Source organism: Vulpes vulpes, chromosome 15 (genome assembly GCF_048418805.1).
Source record: "Vulpes vulpes isolate BD-2025 chromosome 15, VulVul3, whole genome shotgun sequence".
Classification (NCBI taxonomy): Eukaryota; Metazoa; Chordata; class Mammalia; order Carnivora; family Canidae; genus Vulpes; species Vulpes vulpes.
In genome coordinates this window covers 84226602-84252634 of record NC_132794.1, presented here as the reverse complement: position 1 = coordinate 84252634, position 26033 = coordinate 84226602, and the positions used below count along the sequence as shown (strand labels likewise).

Sequence of the window (26033 nt, the reverse complement as noted above, 5' to 3'; positions counted from 1 at the left end):
ATCCCTATTCTGTGTAGGACAGCAGGATTGTGTAGTGGATAAGAACACGTGGTGTGGGATCAGCCTGCATTTAAATCCAGACTTTGCCACACACTAGATACTTTTTCTTTTGAAAGTGTGTTAACCTCTCAGCCCTCCGTTTTTTCATCTATAAATTAGTGTTTAAAGATTAAATTAAATGGTGCAAGGCAGCCTGGGTGGCTCAGTGGTTTAGTGCCACCTTCGGCCCAGAGTATGATCCTAGAGACCCCGGATTGAGTCCCATGTCGGGCTCCCGGCATGGAGCCTGCTTCTCCCTCTGCCTGTGTCTCTGCCTCTCTCTCTCTCTCGCTCTCTCTGTCTCTCATGAATGAATAAATAAAATCTTAAAAAAAAAAAATAAATGATGCATCCCAAGTGTTTAGCACATGGAAAACTTTCTGGAATTCTCATTCTGGAATTCTGGCAGCCTCTCTCATGACCCCACACTTTCGCTACTACTCTGCTATACTGCCTCCAAAACTGTATGCCCAAGGTCGGATGCTGATAAGTGGCAAAGACAGGATTTTTTACTAAGGTCAGATTGATTGATTAAGGATTTTATTTGAGAGAGAGCGTGCATGCGAGTGCAAAGAGAGAGGGAGAGAGCATCTCAAACTGAGTGGAGAGCCCACCTTGAGCTCTATCTCACAGTCCTGAGATCATGGCCTGAGCCCAAACCAAGAGTCAGATGCTCAACTGACTAAGCCACCTGGGCGCCCCAGTTTTATTTTTCAAAAAGGGTTATGCTCACTCATGTCCTTTGCTTTGCTATAATGCCAAGTGACTATGGTCAGGGTCGTTCACTTGGGACCAACCTTCCATCACCAGTACCTCTCCAGCTTTGGCAGTACCTTTTCCTGCAGCAGCGAGATCATTGTTGATGTTGATCTGGGTCTCTGTTTTTCTTCACCTCTATTATATTGATTGTGTTGCCAACTAACAAATTAAATTTTTATCTATTTGAATAGGATCAAATCTATTTAAGGTTCAAAAATCAGTTTTTATGATAAACTAGTTTATTTCACAAGCGTGTTGTTTTCAAATTGCATGAGCCACCACACAGTATACTATTTTTATTTTCACAAAGACACATTTTTGGTTTTGTAATGTGCTATGCCCTTTTTCCATAGGCTGCCCTAGGAATTATGCAGATGGTTGAAGACACCCTCATTGAACATGCTCATACAAAACCTCTCCTTCCAAGTCAGCTGGTTCGGTATAGAGAAGTTCAGCTCCCTGACAGTAAGTTGGGATGTCTTAACTTTGGTAACAGACTACTTTGACATAATGTTGTGGGTGATTACAGGTGGGTTAAAGTCACTTGGATAATAATGCATAGTTTTATGGTAAAGTTGTACTGAGATCCTCTTCTATTTGTAGAAGTATGGTTAAAGATAAGTAATTCTGCCAGAAAATTGTAGGGAGGCTAAAGAGGTGAAATTGGAGGTAGACAGTTATTTGAAAAGAATGACATTGGAATTGACTGGTAGTTGAATGTAGAAAAGTTATGAAGTAAAACAAAAATTGCAAAGCTAAAGAAATGTTAACTGTGAAGCATGAAATAAAATATATTTATGAAAAATAGAAACTAGAATTATAATACTGATTTGGAAGCCCATAGGAGTCTTTGGCAGGAATAGTTTTAGGAAACTCACAGGTGCAGATAAGAGCATGTATTCGTTACATGCGTATTCACAAGGAATTAGCATAAGAAAATAGATAATAATTAATATACTGGAGTTTGCAGTGTTGGATTACTTTTGTATTAACAGTGGTTTCTTTTGATAGAAGAACTCATTAAGCATTATTTTCACAATTATTTTCACAATTATTTTCAGTTGTTCAAAATTATATGGTAGGTAGTAAATTAGACTGGGGATGAGAAGCATTGGTTTTTTTTATGTGTTCTTCTGTTTTAGCTAAATATGGTGGTTGTTGACTATTTTCCATGCATGTGTGGTCTGTGCTTCTCCCCACATACACACTATTTATCTTCCTGAAATAGTGCTCTCTTTCCTTCTCTCTTCCTTATAGAGGTCTATATCCTATTCTTCTTCCCAGGCTCCATCTTACAAGCCACTCATTCCACTACACTTTTCCTAAAACTCCTGGCTGGAAGTAGTCCTCCTCTTCAGACCTCCCAGCATAGGTTTTCTGAAGCTTTCCTTATTGAAGCTACTGAGCACTTCTCTTGCATTGGGATTGAAGTGCATCTCCATCTCCATTGTTAAGACTATACATTTCTTAGAGTTGGGGGCTGTGTCTGGCTGCCTTGAGAAGCTGTTAAAGCTACCCGAACATAGTGTTACCCTCAGGATATTGTTGTTGAATGCTCAAAGATACCTTGGACAGAGCTTTGCTCTTCTGCACAACCAGTCATCAAAGATCTCGTGATGGTTCATGTCAAACTTTTGCTGATTTTCTCTTCTCTCACCGCAGCATGGCAGAGAGGAAGAATCAGGATCTGCCGTTCAGAAACCATAGTACTTGGTCATCAGGCAAAGTGAGACTACTCCAGAAACAGATTTTTTTTTTTTTTTTTTTTTGCTAACAATACTCTTTTACTGTCCTGCCTCAGGGACATACCAACTCTCCAGGGCTTTGTTATAATTTTTTTTTAATAAATTTATTTTTTATTGGTGTTCAATTTACCAACATACAGAATAACACCCAGTGCTCATCCAGTCAAGTGCCCCCCCCTCAGTGCCCGTCACCCATTCACCCCCACCCCCCGCCCACCTCCCCTTCCACCACCCCTAGTTTGTTTCCCAGAGTTAGGAGTCTTTTTTTTTTTTTTTTTTTTTATGATAGTCACACACACAGAGAGAGAGAGAGAGAGAGGCAGAGACATAGGCAGAGGGAGAAGCAGGCTCCATGCACCGGGAGCCCCACGTGGGATTCGATCCCGGGTCTCCAGGATCACGCCCTGGGTCAAAGGCAGGCGCTAAACCGCTACGCCACCCAGGGATCCCCCAGAGTTAGGAGTCTTTATGTTCTGTCTCCCTTTCTGATATTTCCCACACATTTCTTCTCCCTTCCCTTCTATTCCCTTTCACTATTATTTATATTCCCCAAATGAATGAGAACATATAATGTTTGTCCTTCTCCGATTGATTTATTTCACTCAGCATAATTCCCTCCAGTTCCATCCACGTTGAAGCAAATGGTGGGTATTTGTCATTTCTAATGGCTGAGTAATATTCCATTGTATACATAAGCCACATCTTCTTTATCCATTCATCTTTTGATGGACACCGAGTCTCCTTCCACAGTTTGGCTATTGTGGATATTGCTGCTATAATCATTGGGGTGCAGGTGTCCCAGCGCAGAAACAGATTTTTAAAGTGAAATCAGTCACACCTCTTTTTATCATACTTCCTGCTTTCTCTTCTCGGGCTTTATCTCTTTTTGCTTTCAGGTACCCTTGCAAATTGTCTGAGCACAGGATAATAGCTCTACTCGCATCATATTCTCAAAATGCTGGGGTTAGGAAATCATTCTGATTTAGCGAGTTGACCAGGTGGAACTGTCTTATGCAGTCCTTCACTTAACTCTCCATAGGACAATATTTACAATTCAAAAGGAGAATTCTCGGGGATCCCTGGGTGGCGCAGCGGTTTGGCGCCTGCCTTTGGCCCGGGGCGCGATCCTGGAGACCCGGGATCGAATCCCACATCAGGCTCCCGGTGCATGGAGCCTGCTTCTCCCTCTGCCTGTGTTTCTGCCTCTCTCTCTCTCTCTGTGACTATCATAAATAAAGAATAAAAGAATAAAATTTAAAAAAAACAAAAAAAAAACAAAAGGAGAATTCTCAGGCATTGTGAAGGAGGAGACATTTTGGGATATATATGTGAAAAGACTAGAAGTTGGGAGAGGAGGGGTGGCCTCAGTAGCCTTACAGACCATGTTCCCTTCCTCTTCTGATAAGAGGAGACTTAGTGCCAGTAGTGTACAATCAGAAAATGTGATTGTTGGTCAAACGTGGATCTGGTCAGAAAAATGAAATAGGTGACATGCAGCTCCAGCTTGTGTGCCTCCCTGCTGGTATCTAAATCACCATCTGTAAGTGAGCAAACATATCATTACTACTCTGAGAAATCTTTGGGACTCTTAGACTAAGTACTAAACCCTGTGTATGCTCAGTCACATTGATGGCTGACAAAGTAATTGTTAAATCATAAAGCTTGATCATCCCTTCATAACTCTGATGAGATATTTGATCAGCACATCTGAGTTAGTTCTAGCTCTTTTCCACTATTTCAGTGTGATGTCCTTAGACAAGTCCTCTCACTTTCCTCATCTATACAGTGAGGTTATTTAGGCTAAGTTATCTCCAAGCATTGTACACATTTCTGTAAATCAGTGAAATGATCTTTAGTGTGGGTGTTGGTAAACAATATTGAGAATAAAATGCTAAATAGAAATGCAAGATAAGGGAACCTGGGTGGCTCAGGGGTTGAGTGTCTGCCTTTGGCCCAGGTGATCCCAGGATGGAGTCCCACATCAGGTTCCCTGCAGGGAGCCTGCTTCTCCCTTTGCCTATGTCTCTGCCTCTCTCTCTTTGTCTCTGATAAATAAATAAATAAAATCTTTAAAAAAAAAAAAAAAAAAGAAAGAAAGAAAAAGGGCAGCCCCGGTGGTGCAGTGGTTTAGCGCTGCCTGCAGCCCAGGATGTGATCCTGGAGACCCTGGATCGAGTCCCACGTCGGGCTCCCTGCATGGAGCCTGCTTCTCCCTCTGCCTGTGTCTCTGCCTCTCTCTCTCTCTCTGTGTGTGTGTCTCTATGAATACATAAATAAAATCTCAAAATAAAATAAAATAAAAAAGAAATGCAAGATAATAAAGACACAACTAGTAATTTTAAAAGAATTGTTTTTGCGTATTTATTAAAATGTAAGTGGTATTTCCATTGAAGTTCCTAACTACATTAGCTAGTTCTAAACTAGTACATACAGTCACTTGTACATTGTATTTTTTTAAAGATTTTATTTATTTATTTGACAGAGCACAAGCAGGGGGAGCAGCAGAGGGAGAGGGAGAAGCAGGCTCTCCACTGAGCAGGAAGCCTGATGTGGGGCTCAATCCCAGGACCCTGGGATTATGACCCGCGCCGAAGGGAGACACTTAACCGACTAAGTGGCCCAGGCGCCACTAACTTGTACATTGTATTAACTGTGGATCTTAGCATTAACACTTAATCATAAAATGGGTCTTCTGTAAGTTCTTTGGCCCTTAATATTTGATGAATGTTTATTGAAGGCCTGCCAAGTTCAAATTGCTGTAATTTAAGGATTCCTTAGGTAAGTTAACTGACTTTCACATTCTTAATAAATGCAGTTTAGAATTGCTGAAAAATACCAACCAAATAGAACAACTTTAAAAAAAACAGACAAAACACTGACTTTATTAAACCCTAAATAAGTTTCTGAACCTGTTCTCTTTTTGAAACTTCCTAGGAGGGTGGTTTGTGTATCAGCAGAGGAATGAAGTTCACAATAACTGTGGCATCGAGATATACTACCAGACAGACATGCAGAGCACCTCAGAGAATATGTTTCTAGAGCTCTTCTGTCAGATCATCTCTGAACCTTGCTTCAACACCCTGCGCACCAAGGAGCAGCTGGGTGAGAAGGAACAGGGACTACCAGGGTACCATAGACTTTGAACAGCCATTGTCTTCAGAGAACATTTTCCATATGTACAGTCCCCTTGCATGGTGCTGCGGGCTTGTTGTATTCAAAAGGCTTGTGAAAACCTTGTGTATGGGGGAACCTACGTCTAGGTAGGTTCCGCTACTTCTAAAAGATAAGTAGTTAACATCTTATGGACATTAAAGCAGTTCTTTTTTTTTTTAATTTTTTATTTATGATAGCCACAGAGAGAGAGAGAGAGAGGCAGAGACACAGGCGGAGGGAGAAGCAGGCTCCCTGCACCGGGAGCCTGATGTGGGATTCGATCCCGGGTCTCCAGGATCGCGCCCTGGGCCAAAGGCAGGCGCCAAACCGCTGCGCCACCCAGGGATCCCCCATTAAAGCAGTTCTTTTTTTTTTTTTTTTAATTTTTTATTTATTTATGATAGTCACACAGAGAGAGAGAGAGAGAGAGAGGCAGAGACACAGGCAAAAGGAGAAGCAGGCCCCATGCACCGGGAGCCCGACGTGGGATTCGATCCCGGGTCTCCAGGATCGCGCCCTGGGCCAAAGGCAGGCGCCAAACAGCTGCGCCACCCAGGGATCCCCCATTAAAGCAGTTCTTAAGGAGAAAACTGTGCTTACAATACATACATGTCAATAGGACATTTTGGGTAGGAGAGGATGCTAACGGCAGATTATTTATTATGGAAGACGAGATGGAAAGCAAGCCATCCAAAGAAGCTCCGATTTCATGAAATTTTGGGTTCCCTGAGAGCAGATATTATCTCTTATTCATCTTTGTATCCCGAGCTTGGGGCACATAGAAGGTACTTAGTGTTTGTTGAGAAAATGTTCCAGGCAGTATTTTATGCACTGTTAAAAGTCCTGGAGATCCAAACAGGTTTAATCAATGAGAAAAGAAACCCTAGTAATGACTGGAAAGAACCAATGAAAAAGGATTTGGGTGAGTCTTTCCAGGTAATTTCATTTTTTAAACAACCACCATGCTAGATGCTGGTCATGGAAAATGGGTAAGTTATGGATGGTCTGTCCTTCCCTTCAAGGAGCTCACTATCTAATCAGGAAGGCAGACCTATGGGCATCCCTGGGTGACTCAACGGTTTGGCGCCTGCTTTCAGCCCAGGGCGTGACCCTGGAGTCCTGGGATCGAGTCCCACATCGGGCTCCCTGCATGGAGCCTGCTTCTCCCTCTGCCTGTGTCTCTGCCCCTCTCTCTCTCTGTCTCTCATGAATAAATAAATAAAATCTTTGGGGAAAAAAAAAGGAAGGCAGACCTATAAAGGAACTGTTACCATGCAGTGTGGTAAATATTACTAAGAGTTTTCAGACTAAGTAAAGGCCATGCTGAATATAGTGGCTTCCTCAGAAGTGGGACCCAAAGACATCTCAGCTGTCAGAGGTGTGGGTCAGGGCAGAGCAGCTGAAGGACGCAAGCCACAAGCTGAGTCGAAAAAAGATGTGGAAAAAATAAAAAGAAAAGAAAAAAGATGTGGAAAGGAGGTAGCGTGTGAGCTGTCACAAGGTGACAGTGGAAGTGTGACCTTCTGTTACTTGGTCTCTAGAGATTTTTAGTCTGAATAGAGCTGGTCCAGGAATGGATTCACAGAAGGAACTTGAATGTGAAAGGAAACAGAGCTGGAATAATGGTTAGGGGATGAAAACAAGTTTAAGGTATCCTAGGGATGAAAATGACTTTAACATAGATTAAGGATGATGAGCTAGCAGTGAGGAGTTATGGGATGTGAGATTGAATAATGAAGAGGGGTTTTCCTCTTTTTTTTTTTTTTTTTTTTTTTTAAGAAGAAAGAACTATCTCCCAACTTTCTATTTTTCAGAGAGCTCTTTTGCTCTATCCTTAGAAACTCAGGGTATCCTGGTTGTTTATGTTTCTTCAGAGATAAATAATAAAAAGCCCCAAAGTAGTTTTAAAGCATTAAAATTGACCTGGGTCTCAGCTGGCTGGTGTTTGTTTCAGGCTATATTGTCTTCAGCGGGCCGCGTCGAGCCAACGGCATACAGGGCTTACGATTCATCATCCAGTCAGAAAAGCCACCTCACTACCTAGAAAGTAGAGTGGAAGCTTTCCTAATCACCATGGAGAAGTCCATAGAGGACATGACAGAAGAGGCTTTTCAAAAACACATTCAAGCATTAGCAATTCGTCGACTAGACAAACCAAAGAAACTGTCTGCAGAGTGTGCTAAATATTGGGGGGAAATCATCTCCCAGCAATACAATTTTGACAGAGGTAAGGCAAAATTAGGCCCCCAACATTTATGGCATATGAGTGTAACATTTGAGGACCCAGAGGCTATTTTACAAAATGGTACTCATTTCGTAGGTGAAATTTCAGTGCTAATTTGGTGTCAGTGCAGAGTGTAGCACTTCTAAAGAACCATTTTTTAACATAATAACAGTTTTTATTAGAAACTTTTTTTTTTCTTTAAAGCTGGAGTTGGATCTACCTGTAATCTCATAATAATGCAATAATAATAAATCTAATTTCACATTATGTTTTCAAGTAGTGTTGCCCCTGAGGCACTGAGCACAGATAGTTATCTATTTCCCATAACACTAAAAAAAAAGAAAAGGAAAATGTGCAGATTGAACTCTCCTGAGATAAGTGCTGCCCTGGAGGCACAGGGGTTTAAACATTTGCCTGTAGGGATCTCCAAAAATGTGTCAGTGCTTTTACATTTGGGACAGCTGTGCTCCATGAGGTCTCCTGCTTATCGGCTTCCTCCACCTTTCTTCTAAAATGGAGATTAACAGTGTAGGGTGCTAAGCTGCACTGGAAGTTGGGAGTGGGGGCTGGGTTGTGTTCTCATTCTGACACCAACCAGCTGAAAATCAAGACACCTTTTTTTGGGGCCTCTGTTTCCATACCTGTAAATTTTTTTGTTGTTGTTGGATTCTCTGTTAATAGTAATAGTCCCATTTTTTGAGCACTTGCCATGTATATAGCATCATGTTGTCATTCATCATTTTCCTTAGTTCTCACTACAGCCCCTTTGGTTACTATCTCCAATTTCCAGGTGAGGAGACCAAGGCTCAGAAAAAGTGATGTGACTGGCCCAAAAATCCAGTTGCTCCTGAGTAGAAAGCCAGGACATCTTACTCTTCACTTGAGATTTAGTCCCTTACTACTTGCAGGAGCAGATGATCACTTAAAAATAGGGCTACCTAAGAGCACTGGAGTGAAGCATGTTGTCATGTAATGCATCCTGGGCTACTTAAGATGGAAATATTATTAAATTATTGTTTGATTGCTTTTTCAGACAATACAGAAGTTGCATATTTAAAGACACTTACCAAGGAAGATATCATCAAATTCTACAAGGTAAGGTGAATTTGTATCTTTAGATTTTGACTCATGAGTAAATATTATTTGTGCTGTGTTGTATGTTACTGCTTTGAACCTAGTGCCTTGCTTAGAGCTCTAGCCTTGGCAGCCCACCTTCTCTGAAAGTTAGGCAGCAGTAGGAGCATGTGTGGCTTCTGAATGAAGACCCTGGCGGGCTAGAGCTTCTAAGCCTCAATTTTCTTATTTACAGAATAGAAATTAATAGGTATTAATTGAAATGAAGTAGGTGAAGTGATTGACACTTAGCATTTAATAAATGATCTCTATTGCTTTTATCTCTTCAGTATTAATCCTCAGAGTTTTTAAATGTTTTAATCAAAAAGCTTTAAATCAGAATGTTTTCCTCATTGATATTATAAAGCAAATTTTAGTTGTATTTATTTATTACTTCAGACTATTTGCTTTGTGAGGTTAGGTACCTATTCTCTGTGGCTTAGAAGAAAGGGTGATCATGCTTAGCTCTTTCTGGTTTCTGAGACATTCATTTAAAGCATTATTAGTTGTGGGTTTTTAAAAAGAAGGATGTCCTAATGTAACTTACTCTAGTGTTTCCACAAGCAATGAAGATCTTTTTCCTTCCCTCTACAAATTCTGTTATTCATTTGAAATCACAAATAGTACCTGATTATTGAATTTGTAAGAATAGCAGTTACAAGTCTGAGTCTTTGTCTTACAAAATCAGAGTTTCGTTACCAAGCTTAAGCTATGGCTAGAACATCATTTCTCTGGTTGTGTTCCGTGGTACACTAGTGTTCCACAAGATATTAGTAAGAGCACCTACAAAAAAGGGCTTATAACCATGTAAGTTTGGGAAAGACTACACTCTTTATTCTTGTTTTTGGAAAATCACAGAGTGTGTTAGCATTTTAAAAGTTCTAAGAAACCTGGCAGCCCAGGTGGCTCAGCCGTTTAGGGCCACCTTCAGCCCAGGGTGTGATCCTGGAGACCCAGGATCGAGTGCCGCATCAGGCTCCCGGCATGGAGCCTGCTTCTCCCTCTGCCTGTGTCTCTGCCTTTCTCTCTCTCTCTCTCTCTCTCTCTCTCTCTCTGTCTCTCATAAATAAAATCTTTAAAAAAAAAAAAAGTTCTAAGAAACCCACAGTAAAGATTTCTTTAACCTAGCATTTAATTTTGACTGACAAAACTTCTGTTTTTAAAAAAATCGTTTATTTATTTTAGAGGGAGTGAGCGAGCAAGCGAGCATGAGCCAGGGGAAGGGCAGAAGGAGAGAATCCCAAGCACGGGGCCCAATACAGGGCTCAATCCCACAATCCTGAGATTATGACCTGAGCTGAAACCCAAATTGGACACTTAACCAACTGAGCCACCCAGGCACCCCTGACTAACGAAACTTCCTAAAGTGATTCATCATGGATCCTCCTACCACCCAAAATACCTATGAATATCTCTTGAGACTACAGTGTTCCTTAAAATACAGTTTGCATGAAAATGCAGTTTGTTTATTGGTTGGTTTCTGTTTAGAAAGATGGAGATTGTCCAGAGTTGGTTGGGAAATTGAGAATAATCTGAAACTGAAGAGGGTATTATACTCACTGGTAAAGGTTGATAAGAGAGCAGTGAAGGATTGGGTGAAAGGGGATCATGAATAGATCTTTAGAAGCAAACTTTTTACTCAATAAGTAAGACAGTCTCAGATGAAGCACTACGTGTTCCTGGAGGCAGACCTGGGCTGAGCCCCTAAAAGGCTGGAGAGGCCAGTAAGGGCCTGGGGGAGAATCTGTGCTGTCCTGCCAGCTGGAGGGAGCCACGGGCACGTTTATTGTGTAGCATCATCAGGGTTTCCATTGCATCTGCAGGACTGGGCTTAGAATAGCTGTTCCCTAGACAGTTATGGAGCTGATGTGGCTTTGCCAGTGATCTCTCCCTCTCAGGGTATGGTCAGGGAGAAGCTTCATCACAACTTGTTTTTTCCCTTTGGAAATGACAGCATTAAGGAAAAGGTCAAAAGACACTTTCCCACAGGATTTACCAACTCATCAGGCATGGTGTTCATGGTATGACCTAGGGAAGTCCTTCAAAGCAACCTGGTGGAGTGGAGAGAACAAGCTTGCTTTTCATGCCATCACTGTGAGCTGTATGACTTCAGCAAGTCATCATGCCTCCCTGTGTCTTAGAGTCTGTATCTCTGAAATCACATCATCGTGATACTTAGCTTACAGAGAATCAAGTGTGCTAATGCAATAGAGTGCCTGATGCAAGGTGGGACTTGATAAATGTTAGTTTCCTTTCTTTTGGTAGATGATGAACCCTGGTACTGCTCTGGTATAGAATCTAAGAAAGTTCTTAGAGGAGCAGGTTGTGCTTGCCCCTTGACTAAGCTCAGGCCATTGCCTCCATAGTCACTAAACATCACGAGGTGTAGCCCTGTATCACCCCCCGATGAATACTAGACTAGGCTTTCAGTCCTGGCCAAGGTACTTATTAACCATAGGAATTTGAGTACATCATTTAATCTCCATGGACTCCATTTTCTTATTTGTAAGATGGGGTTAGTAATAATTCTTGCCAACCTTACTAATCTTTGTGGAGTTTAAATGAAGTACTCTTAAGTGAAGAGAAACATCTTTTCTCTTTCTGGCTATGTGAGAGCTGATTGTTTACATTTGTAAAAGAGTACTTCATTTAAGTTCCTTGGTGGGGCAGAAGGGTGACCCTGCTGTTCTTTCTCCCTAGGAAATGTTGGCAGTAGATGCCCCTAGGAGACATAAGGTATCAGTCCATGTTCTTGCCAGAGAAATGGATTCTTGTAAGTATTGAATATTGACTTTCTTTAAAGTACATTTTTAGGCACATGATGGCTGTCCCTTGCCATAGGCATATCCCTTAATAGAGCACCGGAAGGTAAAGAGGTGAAGAAGGGGACTAACAGGAGGCAGGGTCTGCTCTATCAGCAAAAATAAGGGGCAAAGGGAAGTGAGGCAGTGAAGGAGAGAGCCAATGCTAGGTGACACAGTACCAAGCTGGTCACAGCTTTTCAAAAAAACACAGCTAGTCACTGGTAGGACATCTTTGCAGAAGCCATGTGTGAATCACTGCATATGAGGTGGAAGAATAAGCCGTTTATCTGCTCAGACCTCCCATCTTCTGTCTCTGAGTGGCCAGGCTTTATCCCACAACCATTAACTCCCTGGCCTTCTGGGTGTTTTTACTGGATACTTCCTGGTGGTCAGAGCCTCATGGTCCAGGGAGGCCAGACACAGGCCCCAGAGTTGCTGTGGGCAAGACTTTATACCACAGTAACATCATGAACTACCACTAGGGACAGTCTGGATATGAGGTAGGACAAGTAATCAAGGTCTTGGGGAGTGGGCAGCCTGAGAGGACACGAGCCTCTTTGGTTTCTTAATGAGTCAAGCCCAGTTTCAGTTTTTTTAAGTTGCTCTTGTATGTCAGTATTTGTTAAGCAGCAAACCTTTCATTTTCTTATAGGTCCTGTGGTCGGAGAGTTCCCGTGTCAAAATGATATAAATCTGTCACAAGCACCAGCCTTGCCACAAGTAAGAAATGCAAATGTCCTGTTAGGTTGCATGGTTAGAGACTTCCTACTTAAGAGGAGCTTGTTCATCAGGAAACAAGATGAGAGGTTTCAGGCCCTGAGGTGTTTGAGTCTCTAGTTTACATTCCTCTTAAAGGCCAGGTTGTCATTCTGACAGCTCCCAGGGGTCCTGTCTTTGTCATCCACAGAAAGACTTGTCCTCTGACCCTATTTGCCTTTGCTTCTAGTTTGAATAGTTATATTATTTTGCAGTCCCGTTATCTCCAGTCATGTCTGTACCTAACCCTTCCGCAGTGCCAGCATATTTTAATCATCTGGAAAGGTTGGCATTTACTGGCAGGAGGAGGAAACTCGCGGTGTGACCAGGCTTTTGCTAAGTAGGCACACCAGCCTCTGCATCCTGCTGAAGACTTGGTGTATGCCAGCCCTTGTGTCATAACCCTTGTATGTCCAGAGGAAAGCCACAATCTTCTTTATGGCCCTGGATCCCACTGGGGACACTCATCATAGATTCGCATAGACCCTCTAGTCCTATTGATCCAGGAAATCAGATCATAATATGTGGGGTAGAAACTAGTGTGTATGTTTAAAAAAAGAAAAAGTTGATGTCTTATTAAGTCTGCTTTTTTTTAGACCATAAACACTAAGAGAACTTTTTTTCTTTGCAGCCTGAAGTGATTCAGAACATGACTGAATTCAAGCGTGGTTTGCCACTGTTTCCCCTTGTGAAACCACATATTAACTTCATGGCTGCAAAACTCTGAGGATTCCTCAAGGATGGGAAAGTGCAAGTGGATGCATCCCTGAGTCTTCCAGGGGCTAGGAAAACAACCTTGGCCACTTTAGTAGTTTCTGATTCACTATTTAGAGAGACAAACAGGAAAAAAAAAAAAAAAACAAAAAAAAACAGGAATTATCATATGTCATTATGTAGAAATATTAAAAATCCAAAGTAATTAAATTACAAAATCTTAATAGATGTAGAATATTTTTTAAATACATGCCTCTTAAATATTTTAAAATTTTTCTTTTCATTACTAAGAGAAATCTCCCTTATATAACAGTACTTAAAATGATGAATGATATTCCTATAGATTCTTCCTTCCCTATTCTGTAAAATAGTCACTTGTCAGAGGACAGTATGTTAGTTTTTTTTCCTAAAAGCCTCCTGGGTTGACAGAAAAGGCTTTAAAACCTTTAGAAAGGTAAAACCTTTTTAAAAACTGATTCTCAAATTTGCTTTCTATTTGGTGGTTTCATGTAAATCAATGGAGAACATTAACATTTGGCAGAAAATGAACAAAGCAGAATAATTTTCTTTTATTAGTAAAATTGCTGATTATATAAGGCATGGTTTTAATCTTTTTATAAAACTTGAACATGTTTTTTATTCAAACTAGTAAAATGCTGGAAAACCCTAGAACACCCTACTTATTTACAATGCTAGAAATACAGACTTACCTTACATCAATTTTGTCTCAAACTGAATTTCTCAGGATTACTGTGATTTGTTTATTTCTGATTGAATTATATTGACATTCTTATTCATAGTTGGTTTGCAGTGTTCCATCAGTTTTACCTTTTCCCATAATAACATTTATTGTATTTATTTAATGAGTACAAATAGGGTGAACTTCAGAGCCCACTGAGTGTGTGACATGCTTTTCCAACATCAGCTATTATATAAATACTTGTAACTTTTTACTACAATGATATGGCAGTCAGTATATGAACCAAAATATTTGCCCCATTATGAATTTAAAGGACAAGTACAAAGCAGCCTTTTTGAAGGTATTAAAAAAATAAAGCCTTGATTCTTAAATAGTGTGATCTCCAGAAGACTCTCAAATCCCTTTTTGCTACCAGTCTAATATTGCCTTAAATGTTAAGTTATTTTTTGAATATATAAATATAAACCTACAAACACAGATAAAGACTGGAGTGGACTTTTAAAAACTATTTTTTTCATAAAATACTATTTTAGATGAAATTGTTATTGTAGATTTAACAGCTGTTTTGAAATATTTACTGTTATTAAAACTTGCTTCAGGAGAAATTGTGAATATACTTCCACAGACAGGCACTAGTAACAGTAAGTGGCCCCATTGTCCACTAACTCAGGCAAAGGAAAGAATGGCATTTTCAGATGACATCTTACCTCTACATGAGTTGATTTGCCAGGACTTCTGTCTGTAGAGTCATGTCTTTTCACATCTTTAGTTTTCACATTTGCCATTTCCCAGATAATCTACATTTGGGGCAAGAGTGATATAATCACAACTGTGGAGGCTGCTTTCAAAAGCAGGGCTCCATTTCTACTGTCAGATAAATGTGGTGCTGTAACTTGTCTTTTGACCCCTACCTTCAGGAGCTTCCTTGTAGGAAGCCTATGTTTGTCCATCAGAAGGTACGTGAGTCATCACTGCCTTCTGGTTTTATGCATTTGTAGACTATGCAGCTTTTCATCAGACTGCAAATGTATACAAGAGGGATCTCAAATTAGTCCTGAGTGTTTAAATCCACCACTGGAAGAGTAAATAATCCATCTACCTTTTCAGTGGAAAATTATGTGCTATTGAGTAATTTTTAGCTCTTTTTAAAAAATTGGTGAAATTAACAGTGTCATGTTTATGAGAAAGTCACATGAAGAAATCTGAAAGGAAGGAATCTCATGTAGTCATCCAGGAACCTATGATTGTTGTTTAGTTTGTTCCAGCATTGTCTGGGTTCCAGACTGGATCTACTGTTGGATCACTCGAGCGTACTAATGGACTCATTGAAATGAGTCCAAGCTGCAGTCCATGAGCAATAACAGACTACCCCGGATACTGCTATTTACTCAGTGCTTAGTAAATGCGATCTGTGGAAAACAAACTAAGTGATTAGTTACTTAGGACTTTTTTAAAAAAGTCTTTTTGACTAGTTGATGTGGCAGAGAGAGCATGTGACACAGCCAGTATGGTAGAGTGCCAGGGTAATCCTGTTTACAATAAATTGCCTGAATTTAACCTCTGGAGTTTGCATTTGTATTATTTTTATAGTTTTAGTGGCCAACCTACCTCTCAACATCCCAATCTGACAGTATTTCGTGCTTTCGTTATTCCTAATGCAGGAAGCAGTGACTTGGTTTTTTGGGAAAAAAATTTTTAGTGTATCTGGGTGACAGTGATTTAGTCAAATGGGTCAGTTTTCCACTCATAAGAGTAGATTGATTTTGGCAAAGAAGTCTTGGTGTGAGAGGCTGAGCTCATTGCTGTGTATGTTGTCACTGACCCCCAAACCCAGAAGATTTGTCTTTGGCATTATAAGGAGAAAAATAAAAAGGGCAGAAAAAAAAAAAATTTCCTCTAAGCTGGTTTTTCATCTTGCCACATCTGCAGCAGCCATTCAGGCCAATATCTTGTCTAATCCCTGGCCTCTAATGCTATGCCCAGATAAGCTTTCTACTAATGTGATTGCCAGCTGGCTCACATGGGCATTTTTCAAGAGGAGATGTGCTCTTTCCTCATTTGCAGCCTAGACAGTTGTGCAGCCCACACAGTCAGCATTGTGCTTGGGAATGATGCAGCAGCCCTCTCCAGAGACCCAGGGCAACCCCAGGTTTTATGGCATGGGGCCGTTTTCCCCATTCATGGTGCATAGGGGAAATCACGGGGGCTCCTTACCATATTCTCTAATACAGCTTCGCAGCACATTTAGGTCTCTGGTGAAAACCAAGGATTCTCACATACCTTCCCTTATAGGGGTGGTTCCTGCCCTCCTGATCTTTCCCTGGCAGGACCTCTGACCAGCTGGCTTCTGGATCCCAGGTATTCTGTGCTCCCTATCAAATGAAGTTGATTATCCTTGGCAACCTGAACATCGTACACCCCATGTTTCTTGTGGCAGCTTCTGTTGCACTAAATTGCTGCTGTTCCACCCAAGCCCAGTTCTTCTAAGATAGTACAGCATTTTGGACCACTCATGCCCTAAATGAACATTAATCTTTATAAAGCACTTTATGGAATTAGTGCTCACAGACATCTTCCACAATAATCTTTCGACATCGAAGGCCAGTGATTAAAAGTATGTTCGTCATGCCAGTTTTTCAGAGGTGAGAATAGGCTCAGAGGGGCTAAACAGTTGGCCCCAGACCATGCAGGAAGCACAGATTCAAATCTTCACTCTGATCTTTAAATTCTAGACCTCCTTGTTCCATGTGGGTTTCCTATAATAGCAGCTACCAAGTCCATTAACATACTTGTGGAACAAGGTAGAAAAGCACTTGCTTTTTGTGTTTGTGTGAAACTTCACCATTTTCGCATGTACCATCTTAGTCTCCCAAACCTTTGCCTGTTTTGGAAAGAGTGAGACCAGGTTTCACGGTGGAGGCATCTGTCCAGTCCACAGTGGTTTCCACTCCTCTGCTGAGCTGTCTTGTGGCCAGTTATAACTGCTGCCCACAGGATCTCTCTGTTCAGGTTAATCCAGACCTATGCCTCCTGGCCTGCTAAACCTTTAAGTCAATGCAGGGAGTCCTTTCTGGTGCCCTTGGAGTTAGAGTATCTGGGATCCTTCAAGAAATTCATAAAAGAAGTGTGAGGAAGAGTCAAGTTCACCTGTGACCGCAGCACTCAGAGACAACCACATTTAGATCATGAGGTTTTTTTTGCAGTCTTTTTCCTATGCACATAGAATGGGGTCATACATTTAGTGTTGCAACTTTTTCCTTCAATGGTCTATCCTGAAATTTTTCCACATAGATACTCTTGAGGAAAAAAATGTGATTTGTTTTTGTTGTTGGGTGTTTGGTGTCATGTATTGTGGTTTGTTTATTGAATCCTCTTTGTAGGATATTTAGGTTGTTTTCCAACTTTGATCTGTGATAAAGCTCCTTGTGCTGAATATGTGTGTGATTTTCTGGTTATTTCTCCAAATTGCTGGGTTATACAATATGAATATATCATTTTACCTTTTTAAAAAACTTTTAAATCCATAGAAAAGTTGTGAAAATAGTATGTTAAATTCCCATATGTCTTCACCAGTTTTGTCTGCTACATATTGCTCCCTCCCAATTTTAAGTAGGTCATAGGCATCATGAGTCCTTACCCCTAAATTCATCAAATGTCTCCTAATAACAAAGACAATGTGTAGTAAGGAATTTGGCCTCACCCAAAGGAAGGACCGACCTTTGTCCCCCCCCCCCCCCCTTTTTTTATATATATACAGTATACTGGTAAATTTGACAAATGAGTCAAATTCGTGTCTTTCTTGAAAGACGCGAATTATCAAAACAGACATGAAAAGAAATAGCAAATTGAATATTATTCCTTTATCTGTTTAAGAAGTTGAATAACAAAAAAAAAAAAAAAAAAGTTGAATAACTAGGGACACCTGGGCGGCTCAGCAGGGTGTGATCCTGGAGTCCCAGGATCAAGTCCCATATCCGGCTCCCTGCATGGAGGCAGAGTCCCTCTGCCTATGTCTCTGTCTCTGTCTCTCTCTCATGAATAAATAAATAAAATCTTTTTTAAAAAATTGAATAACTATTCTTCCCACAAAGAAAATTCTAGGCCCAGATGGCTTTACTGGTAAATTCTATCAAACATTTAAGTATGAAATTATACCATGTTATATAACATTTTAGAAAACAAGGAGAGAACCCTGTTAACAAAATATGAGCAATTTGAATCTAGCAAATATAAAAAGGAATTTTTCTGCAGTTGATTTTCAGATATATCAGCCTTACTTGATGACAAAGTGGAATTTTCTTAGGAATGCAAGGTTGGTATAATATTTGAAAGTCAATTACTATTATTTACCATAGTAACAAAATTGAGAAACCATGTGATCATTTTACAAAATTCAGTAAAAGCATTTACAAGGTTCGTAACAGCTCTCAGCAAATGAATAGGAGGGAATCTTTTTCAATATAATAAAGGGAATTTGTAAAATACCTAGTGGTAACGTCATTTTTAAGGATATACTGTTGAACACTACCCCCCCCCCCCCCCCCCGATCTGCACTAGATGTATGCATTTACTACTATTCAAACTTGGATTTGAGATCCAGGTCAGTGCAGCAGATTGGAAGGGGTGAAGTACAACTATCTTACCACAAATGATGTGAGCACATACCAAAAAAATCCTAAGGATTAAAAAAAACACTAATAATTAACAAGTTAGGAGGAGATAAATCAACATTAAATCGGTTGCTATATACTGTCAACGAAATTCAGATATAATTTTCATAGCACCAAAAATTAGGAATAATTTTTTTTTAAATGTGAAAAACCTATACACTGGAAACTTCAAAACATTACTGAAAGCTTTAAAGGACCTGAATGAAAGAATATATGTGTCCTATCCAAGGACTGAAAGACAGTATCTTTAAGGTATCTGTTCTCCCTTATTGATTCTAAGCAATCCTTATCAAAATCCCATTGGGATTTTTGGGCAGATATTTGCAAATCGATTTTGAAATTTACATGGACATACAAAGAATCTTGAATAGCTATAATAATTCTGGAAAAGAACAAAGTTATTCTTTCTGATAGCAAATGTTATATAAAACTATAGTAATCAAGGGGCACCTGTAGCTCAGGTAAGTGTCCATCTCTTGATTTTGGTTCAGGTCATGATCTCAGGGTCATGGGATTGAGCCCCACATGGGGCTCTGTACTCAGGGGAGTCTGCTTGAGATTCTCCCTTTCCTTCTGCCCCTACCCCCCCTAAAATAAATCTTAAAAAAAAAAACAACCCCAAAACCTATAGTAATCAAGGTAGACTGGTATTGGCCTAAGGACAGACCTAGACCAATGAAAGAGAAGAGAGTGTCCATAAGTAGATCCCCAGGTTTTGTTTTTTTTTTTTTTCCAGGTTTATTTCAATTTTCTTTAAAGATTTTATTTATTCATTCATGAGAGACACACAGGCCGGCTCCCTATGAGGAGCCTGATATGGGACTCAACCCTGGGACCCTGGAATCACGACCTGAGTCAAAGGCGTCAGACACTCAAACACTGAGCCACCCAGGTGCCCCTCAATTGACTTTTGAGGAAAGAAATGCCATGGTAATTAGATGGGGGAGAAACAGACTTTTCAACAAATGTTTTAAAAACAAGCCTCATGGGGGAAAAAAATGAACCTTGACTCTAATCCCACAGTATATACAAATTAAAAACTAAACCTATAAAATTTCTATGGGGAAACAAAAAATATTAAGTTTGGTACACAAAAGTTTTCTTAGAGTGCAAAAGGCACTGACCATCAAAGAAAAAATGCACAAATTGAAGTTTTTCAAATTTAAAAATGTCTGTTAAAAAAATCTGTTTAAAAAATACCCATAAAGAAAATAAAAAGCTGCTGACTGGGAGAAAATATTTGTAACACTTAAACAAAGGACTTATATGTAAGAGTACATAAGAGGTATGCCTAGCTGGCTCAGTCAGTGGAACATGTGACACTTGATCTCAGGGTTGTGAGTTTGAGACTCCCATAGGGTATAGGGATTTCTTAAAAATAGAATCTTAAAAAAAAAGAAATGAGAAGACAAAAATCCAGTAAAAGAGTAGAATAGATCCTTCACTAAAGGAGATTTGGGCAATGGTCAATATGTACACGAAGACTTATCCAACATCATTAGTTATTAGGGAAATGCAAATTAATGCCAATAGGAGAGACAAAATTACAATGAGATCAGTGATTGCCTGGAGGCTGTGGTCAGGAGATAAGATCAAAGGACATAAAACTCTTTAGAGAAATGGAAACGTTCTTTATCAATAAAAAGCTAGAAAACATATTTTTGAAACAACCAAAATGAGATACCATTCCATACAGACCAGAATAACTAAAATTAGAAATATAATACCAAGTGAAAGCTTCTAGAGTGCATTTTTAAAAAACAATAATAGGTTTATTTTCACCTATAGAGCAGATGCACTTGATCTTGTAGTAAAAGGTCATATTTTGAAGAATATTTTGGAGGTAGCTTTTGACAACCATAAGGTATGGTAGTTAGAAATATAGAGTTGAATGGAGTGCCTGGGTGGCTCACTCCGTTGGGCATCTGCCTTTGGCTCAGGTCATAATCTCAGGGTCCTGGGATTGAGCCCCACATCAGGCTCCCTACTGAGAGTCTGCTCCCTCTTCCTCTGCCACTCCCCCTGCTTATGCTCTCTCCCCATCTCAAAAAAATAAATCTTCTAAAAATGTTAAAATCAGAGAACAACTTCAAAGAAATTCAGGGGATTATTATTTTTGGTGGGCATGTTAAACAAGCCTATTATGTTTGTTCCCTAATGCCCTCCAGGAGATTCGTTGATCACATGGTCCAATGGTACCAGATTTTGTAAAGTCATAGTCCAATATAAATGAATGTTCTTACTGACCTGATTCTCCTTAAACCTCAGGAGGGAATTCAGCCAGAAGGAGGAACCAGTGAACATGATATTCTGGTTATTTTGTCAAATCAAATTGTGCTTCACCCCTGCACTGCCTGGCTTCCCTAATCCTGATCTTACTTCTGTCACTACTTTGGAGCATAATAAAAGCACCTTGGCTATTTGATATCTGCCTACTGCGATCACAGTGATTTCAGTTTAATCAAGGTGGCCATTTCCCAGGGCGCCTGGGTGGCTCATTCAGTTTATCATTCGACTCTTGATTTCTGCTCAGGTTGCGATCTCAGGGTTGTGAAATCAAGCCCTTTAGAGCCTGCTTAAGATTCTCTTCCCTCTTCCTGCCCCTCCCCAAAGATGACAATTTCCCTTCTTAATATTTTACTTTTTTAGAGACTGAGAAAAGGAGAGAGATAATCACAAGCAGGCTCCTCACCCAGTGTGGAGCCCCACGAGAGGCTCTATCTATATATATCCTACAACTCTGGAGAGTCTTTCTCAAGGACCAGAAAGCTATTCCTTTGAAATGTGATCATCAGGAGGGATGGGGCCTCTGTCTTCCAGTCTCTGCGGGAAGATAAAATTCTGTCTTCAATAACTGCTAGCTATCAGACATGGTTTGATGAGATTTATACTGACCAACCATTTGTCATCTTTCACTTGAATCCTGGATCACTTTTCCTCCCTACACCCACATTCTTCTTTAAAACCTCAAAATTGAAATGGAGCTCAGCTCTTGCCCCAGTCCTCAGTAGTTACTCAACAAAAATCTGTTTTGCCATTTTAACTGAAGTCTGGCTCTATCTATCTATCTATCATCTATCTATCTATCGTCTATCATCTATTAACAGAGAAAGCACAAGCAGTGGGAGCAGCTGGCAGAGGGAGAGGGAGAAGCAGGCCCCCTGTAGAGCAGGGAGCCTGATGTGGGGCTCAATTTCAGGACCCAGGGATCATGACCTGAGCTGAAGACAGATGCTTAACGAACTGAGCCAGCTACGTGCCCCCAGCTTCATTTATCTTTGACAGTCTGATGGTATGGATGGACTCCTAAATTCAGCCCATCTTGGGAATCTATATTCAGATACATTATTGTTTCAGGATTTTTTTTTTAAATTTATTTGTGATAGTCACAGAGAGAGAGAGAGAGAGAGGCAGAGACACAGGCAGAGGGAGAAGCAGGCTCCATGCACCGGGAGCCCGATGTGGGATTCGATCCCGGGTCTCCAGGACCGCGCCCTGGGCCAAAGGCAGGCGCCAAACCGCTGCGCCACCCAGGGATCCCTACATTATTGTTTCTATGCAGTTCATAACCAGCTTAGTAATCTACTGATTGATGCTGCCAGTTCTGAGAAACTATGGTGTAGTTAGGCTAGTAGCCTAGTAAGTATAACACTCAAGAATGCAACTTACTACTAAGACTTAAATCCTTTGTTTTTACAAAACTATCCTGGGTATCTTTTTTCTTAAAAAGATTTATTCATGGGCAGCCCCGGTGGCTCAGCGGTTTAGCGCCACCTTCAGCCCAGGGCCTGACCCTGGAGACCCGGAATCAAGTCCCACATCAGGCTCCCTTCATGGAGCCTGCTTCTCCCTCTGCCTGTGTCTCTGCCTCTCTCTGTGTGTCTCTAATAAATAAATAAAACCTTTAAAAAAAGATTTATATATTTATCTTAGGGAGAGAGAGAGAGAGGGAGGGAGAGATAATCTCAAGCCGACTCCACACTGAGCATGGAGCCCTGACGAGGGGCTTGATCTCACAACCCTGAGATGATGAGCAAAAATCAAGAGTCAGGCGCTTAACCAACTGAACCCCCCAGCCACTCCTCCTGTTTTGTATTTTTAACTTTTTTTTAAATTGAATTGCACAAAATGACATATAGTTCAATGAATTATCACGAAGTGAACACACCTATGTAATGACAAGTCAGGGCAAGAAATAAGTCATTATCTCTTCTTTCCCCTTTGCAGTCACTATCACCTAAAATAACAGCTATCTCAACTTGCTAACAGCATGAATTAGTTTTGCCTGCTTTGAGCTTTATATAAATAAAAATTTTTAAATATGCACTGTGTCTGACTTTGTACATCATTGCATTGGTCAGGTTTATGCATCTATTATTTGTAGCCATAGATCCCTCCCTACCACCACCTTTATTGTCCTATGGTATTCCATTGTACGAATATATCACCATTTACTTATCCATTCTATTAAAGGACGTTGAGGCTTCCAGTGTGGGGTTACTGATAAATAACATGGCTATAAACATTCTTAAACATGTCTTTGGGTACACACTTCCATGCATTTCTGTGGATATACCTAGGAGTGAAATGGCTATGTCATAGATATGTGCATATGTACAACTTTAGGGGATGCTGCCAAACAATTTTCTGAAGTGGTTGCACCAATTTACACTTCACCAGCCAGGTGTGAGAGTTGCAGCTGCTTACCATCACTTGGTATTCTTAGTCTTTTCAATTTGGGCCGTTCTGATGGGTGTTGAAGGTGTGTGCACTGTAGCTTTAATTTTTATTTCTTTGAATATTAATGAAGTTGAGCTTTTTCATAGGTTTACTGACGACTTCAGTCATCCCTTTTGTGAAGTCTCTTGTCCAGTATTTATTGCATTGTTAGTCTTTTTCTTTCTTAATGAGTCATACAAGGTGTATATATTCTGATTATGAGCTCTTTTGTCAGTTATGTGCCTTGCAAATATTATTTCTCACTCTCTGGCTTGCCTTTTCACTCTTTCAGCAGTATGTCTTACATATATGTTTTCTAATTGTTTTCAGTGACAGAGTCAGAACCACTGCCAGAAGGAGAACTTGATTTTTTTTTTAAGTTTATTATTTAGTAATCTCTATACCCAATGTGGGGTTTGAACTCATGACACAGAGATCAAGAGTCACATACTCTTCTTTTTTTAGAGAGAGGCAAGTGAGTGGGGAGGGCAGAAAGGGCAGAGGGAGACCTAGAATCCTAAGCAGGCTTCATGCCCAGTGCAAGGCTCAGTCTCATGACCCTAAGATCATGACCTGAGCTGAAATCAAGAGTTGGACACTTATCTGAATGAGCTCTTTGGGCACTCTTCTTCCCCCCACACTAGAATCAGATATACTTTAGAAGCCACAACACGACCAATATCTCCCAACATCCACAACCTGGTGATAATTTGGGGTTAAGGGTGCTCCCCTTAAAAAAAGGGGTGCTCCCCTTGATCTCAGAGAGAGCAGCCCTCCCCAAATAGGCTTGAGACCTTGAACGATGGGCTACAATGGCCCTCAACTCTGGATGCACATTAGAATCACCAATGACACACATCCCTCTCTCTACAGATGGGGTTCAGGCAATGATATTTGTAAAGAGCCCCTAATGATTCAGCAAAGCAGGAGATTAGAAACATTGCACTAAAAGAAGAGAACTTGAGACTCATTTAATCCAGGGCTTCTCAAACTTGTCTATTCATAAGAATCACTGGGAAGAGTCTCATGCTCTTCTGACTGAGCCAGCCCCATGCCCCAGAACTTCATCCTTTTAATAACTGGATTTTATATTGGTAATGCGTGTAGCGTGATGAAGGCTGCGCCCTTGTCAGTGGGAATTAGTTTGAGAAGCTTTTTTAAAGATAGCAAGCTGAACAGGAAGCAGATTCTGGCAATGTAAGATTTAAGCAAAAAGATGAAAGGACAAACAAGATCTGAGGGAGGCATCTAGGATGCTCTAGGGCTCTGTGTTCTCAGGGGAGTAGTATCACTCGTGGGAAGAAAAATTACTCTTTTTACCAAGTTTCTGAGAGAATTCAATGAGAAAATATGTAAGGAATTTTTCATTAAATACATGACATCAATATCAGATTGAAATTATCAGGGACCAGTCTGATCTTGTGTGTATCTTTTCTCAGCACATTCAGCTTCTTACACAGAGTCACGCAGGAAGTAATTTAGATTTCTTGTATTAGCAACACTTGCCAATTTTCCCCCCCTGGAAGATGGGAAAAGGCCTCAGGAAGATTATAGAATTTACCTGATTAAATCGCTCTTCTTCCTTTACAGAAATCTTACAGGACGAGTAATTGTCCAATATTCACCAATTTAGAGCTTCTCTTGCTCTTAACTTTAGTTGCATATTGGAAGTACCTACATATTGTGATTTTTAAAAAAGATTTTATTTTTGGGCAGCCCAGGTGGCTCAGCGGTTTAGCGCCGCCTTTGGCCCAGGGCGCGATCCTGGAGTCCCGAGATCGAGCCCCACGTCGGGCTCCCGGTGCATGGAGCCTGCTCCTCCCTCTGCCTGTGTCTCTGCCTCTCTCTCTCTCTCTCTCATGAATAAATAAAATCTTTTTAAAAAATTAAAAATAAAATAAAAATATTTTAAGTAACCTAATCTCTATATCCAGTGTGGAACTTGAACTCACGACCCTGAGCTCAAGAGTCATATGTTCGGGAAACCTGGATGGCTCAGTGGTTGAGCGTCTGCCTTTCCGCTAGGGTGGTGGTCCTGGGGTCCCAGGATCTAGTCCTGCATCAGGCTCCATGCCTGGAGCCTGCTTCTCCCTCTGCCTGTGTCTCTGCCTCTCTCTCTGTTTCTCATGAATAAAATAAATAAAAGCTTAAAAAAAAAAAAAAGAGTCCTATGTTCTACCAACTGAGCTAGCCAGAGACCCCCACCTACATATCTTTTAAAAATACTGAAGCCTGGATCCTTTCCCAGACCTGACTGAATTGGTCTGGGAGGGGCCTGGGTGTCCAGATTGTTCACCAGCACCACTGTTGACCCAAAGCGCAGCCAGCCTTGAGAACCGTCACTGACACTGCAAAGATGAGATTGTCCACCAGATGGCGACAAAGCACTGCTCCGTGGAAAAGCCTCCACACAAACAAAACCCATTCTCTGACTTTACATCTGTACAAATTCCAATTTATGTAATGTAGCTAGCAGGGCAAACATGTGGGAAGATAGATAAAAATATCCACGGTCCTGTTGCTTACCAACCAAAGATATTCTTGCCGCCCTTGGGAAAAATTCCAGGAACCAATTTAAAAAATAACAGGTGGCTAAAAATATATCTTATTCTCTCAATTACCTGTGCTAGCATCTAG

The 26033-nt window shown here is 40.6% G+C and overlaps 1 protein-coding gene across 5 annotated transcripts in view; it reads left to right on the top strand.

Moving 5' to 3' along the window:
- IDE (insulin degrading enzyme) overlaps positions 1-15564 on the top strand; it is a 127265-nt gene extending 111701 nt beyond the window's left edge. For all 5 annotated transcript variants that reach the window (XM_072739510.1, XM_072739511.1, XM_072739512.1 and 2 more), the window contains 7 exons: positions 1152-1263; positions 5478-5645; positions 7651-7923; positions 8954-9015; positions 11734-11806; positions 12490-12557; positions 13225-15564. In XM_072739510.1, coding sequence (XP_072595611.1) covers positions 1152-1263; positions 5478-5645; positions 7651-7923; positions 8954-9015; positions 11734-11806; positions 12490-12557; positions 13225-13320 — 852 coding nt within the window. In that variant the 3' untranslated portion in view covers positions 13321-15564. The remainder of the gene's footprint in view (positions 1-1151; positions 1264-5477; positions 5646-7650; positions 7924-8953; positions 9016-11733; positions 11807-12489; positions 12558-13224) is intronic.
- The last annotated feature ends 10469 nt before the right edge of the window (positions 15565-26033 follow it).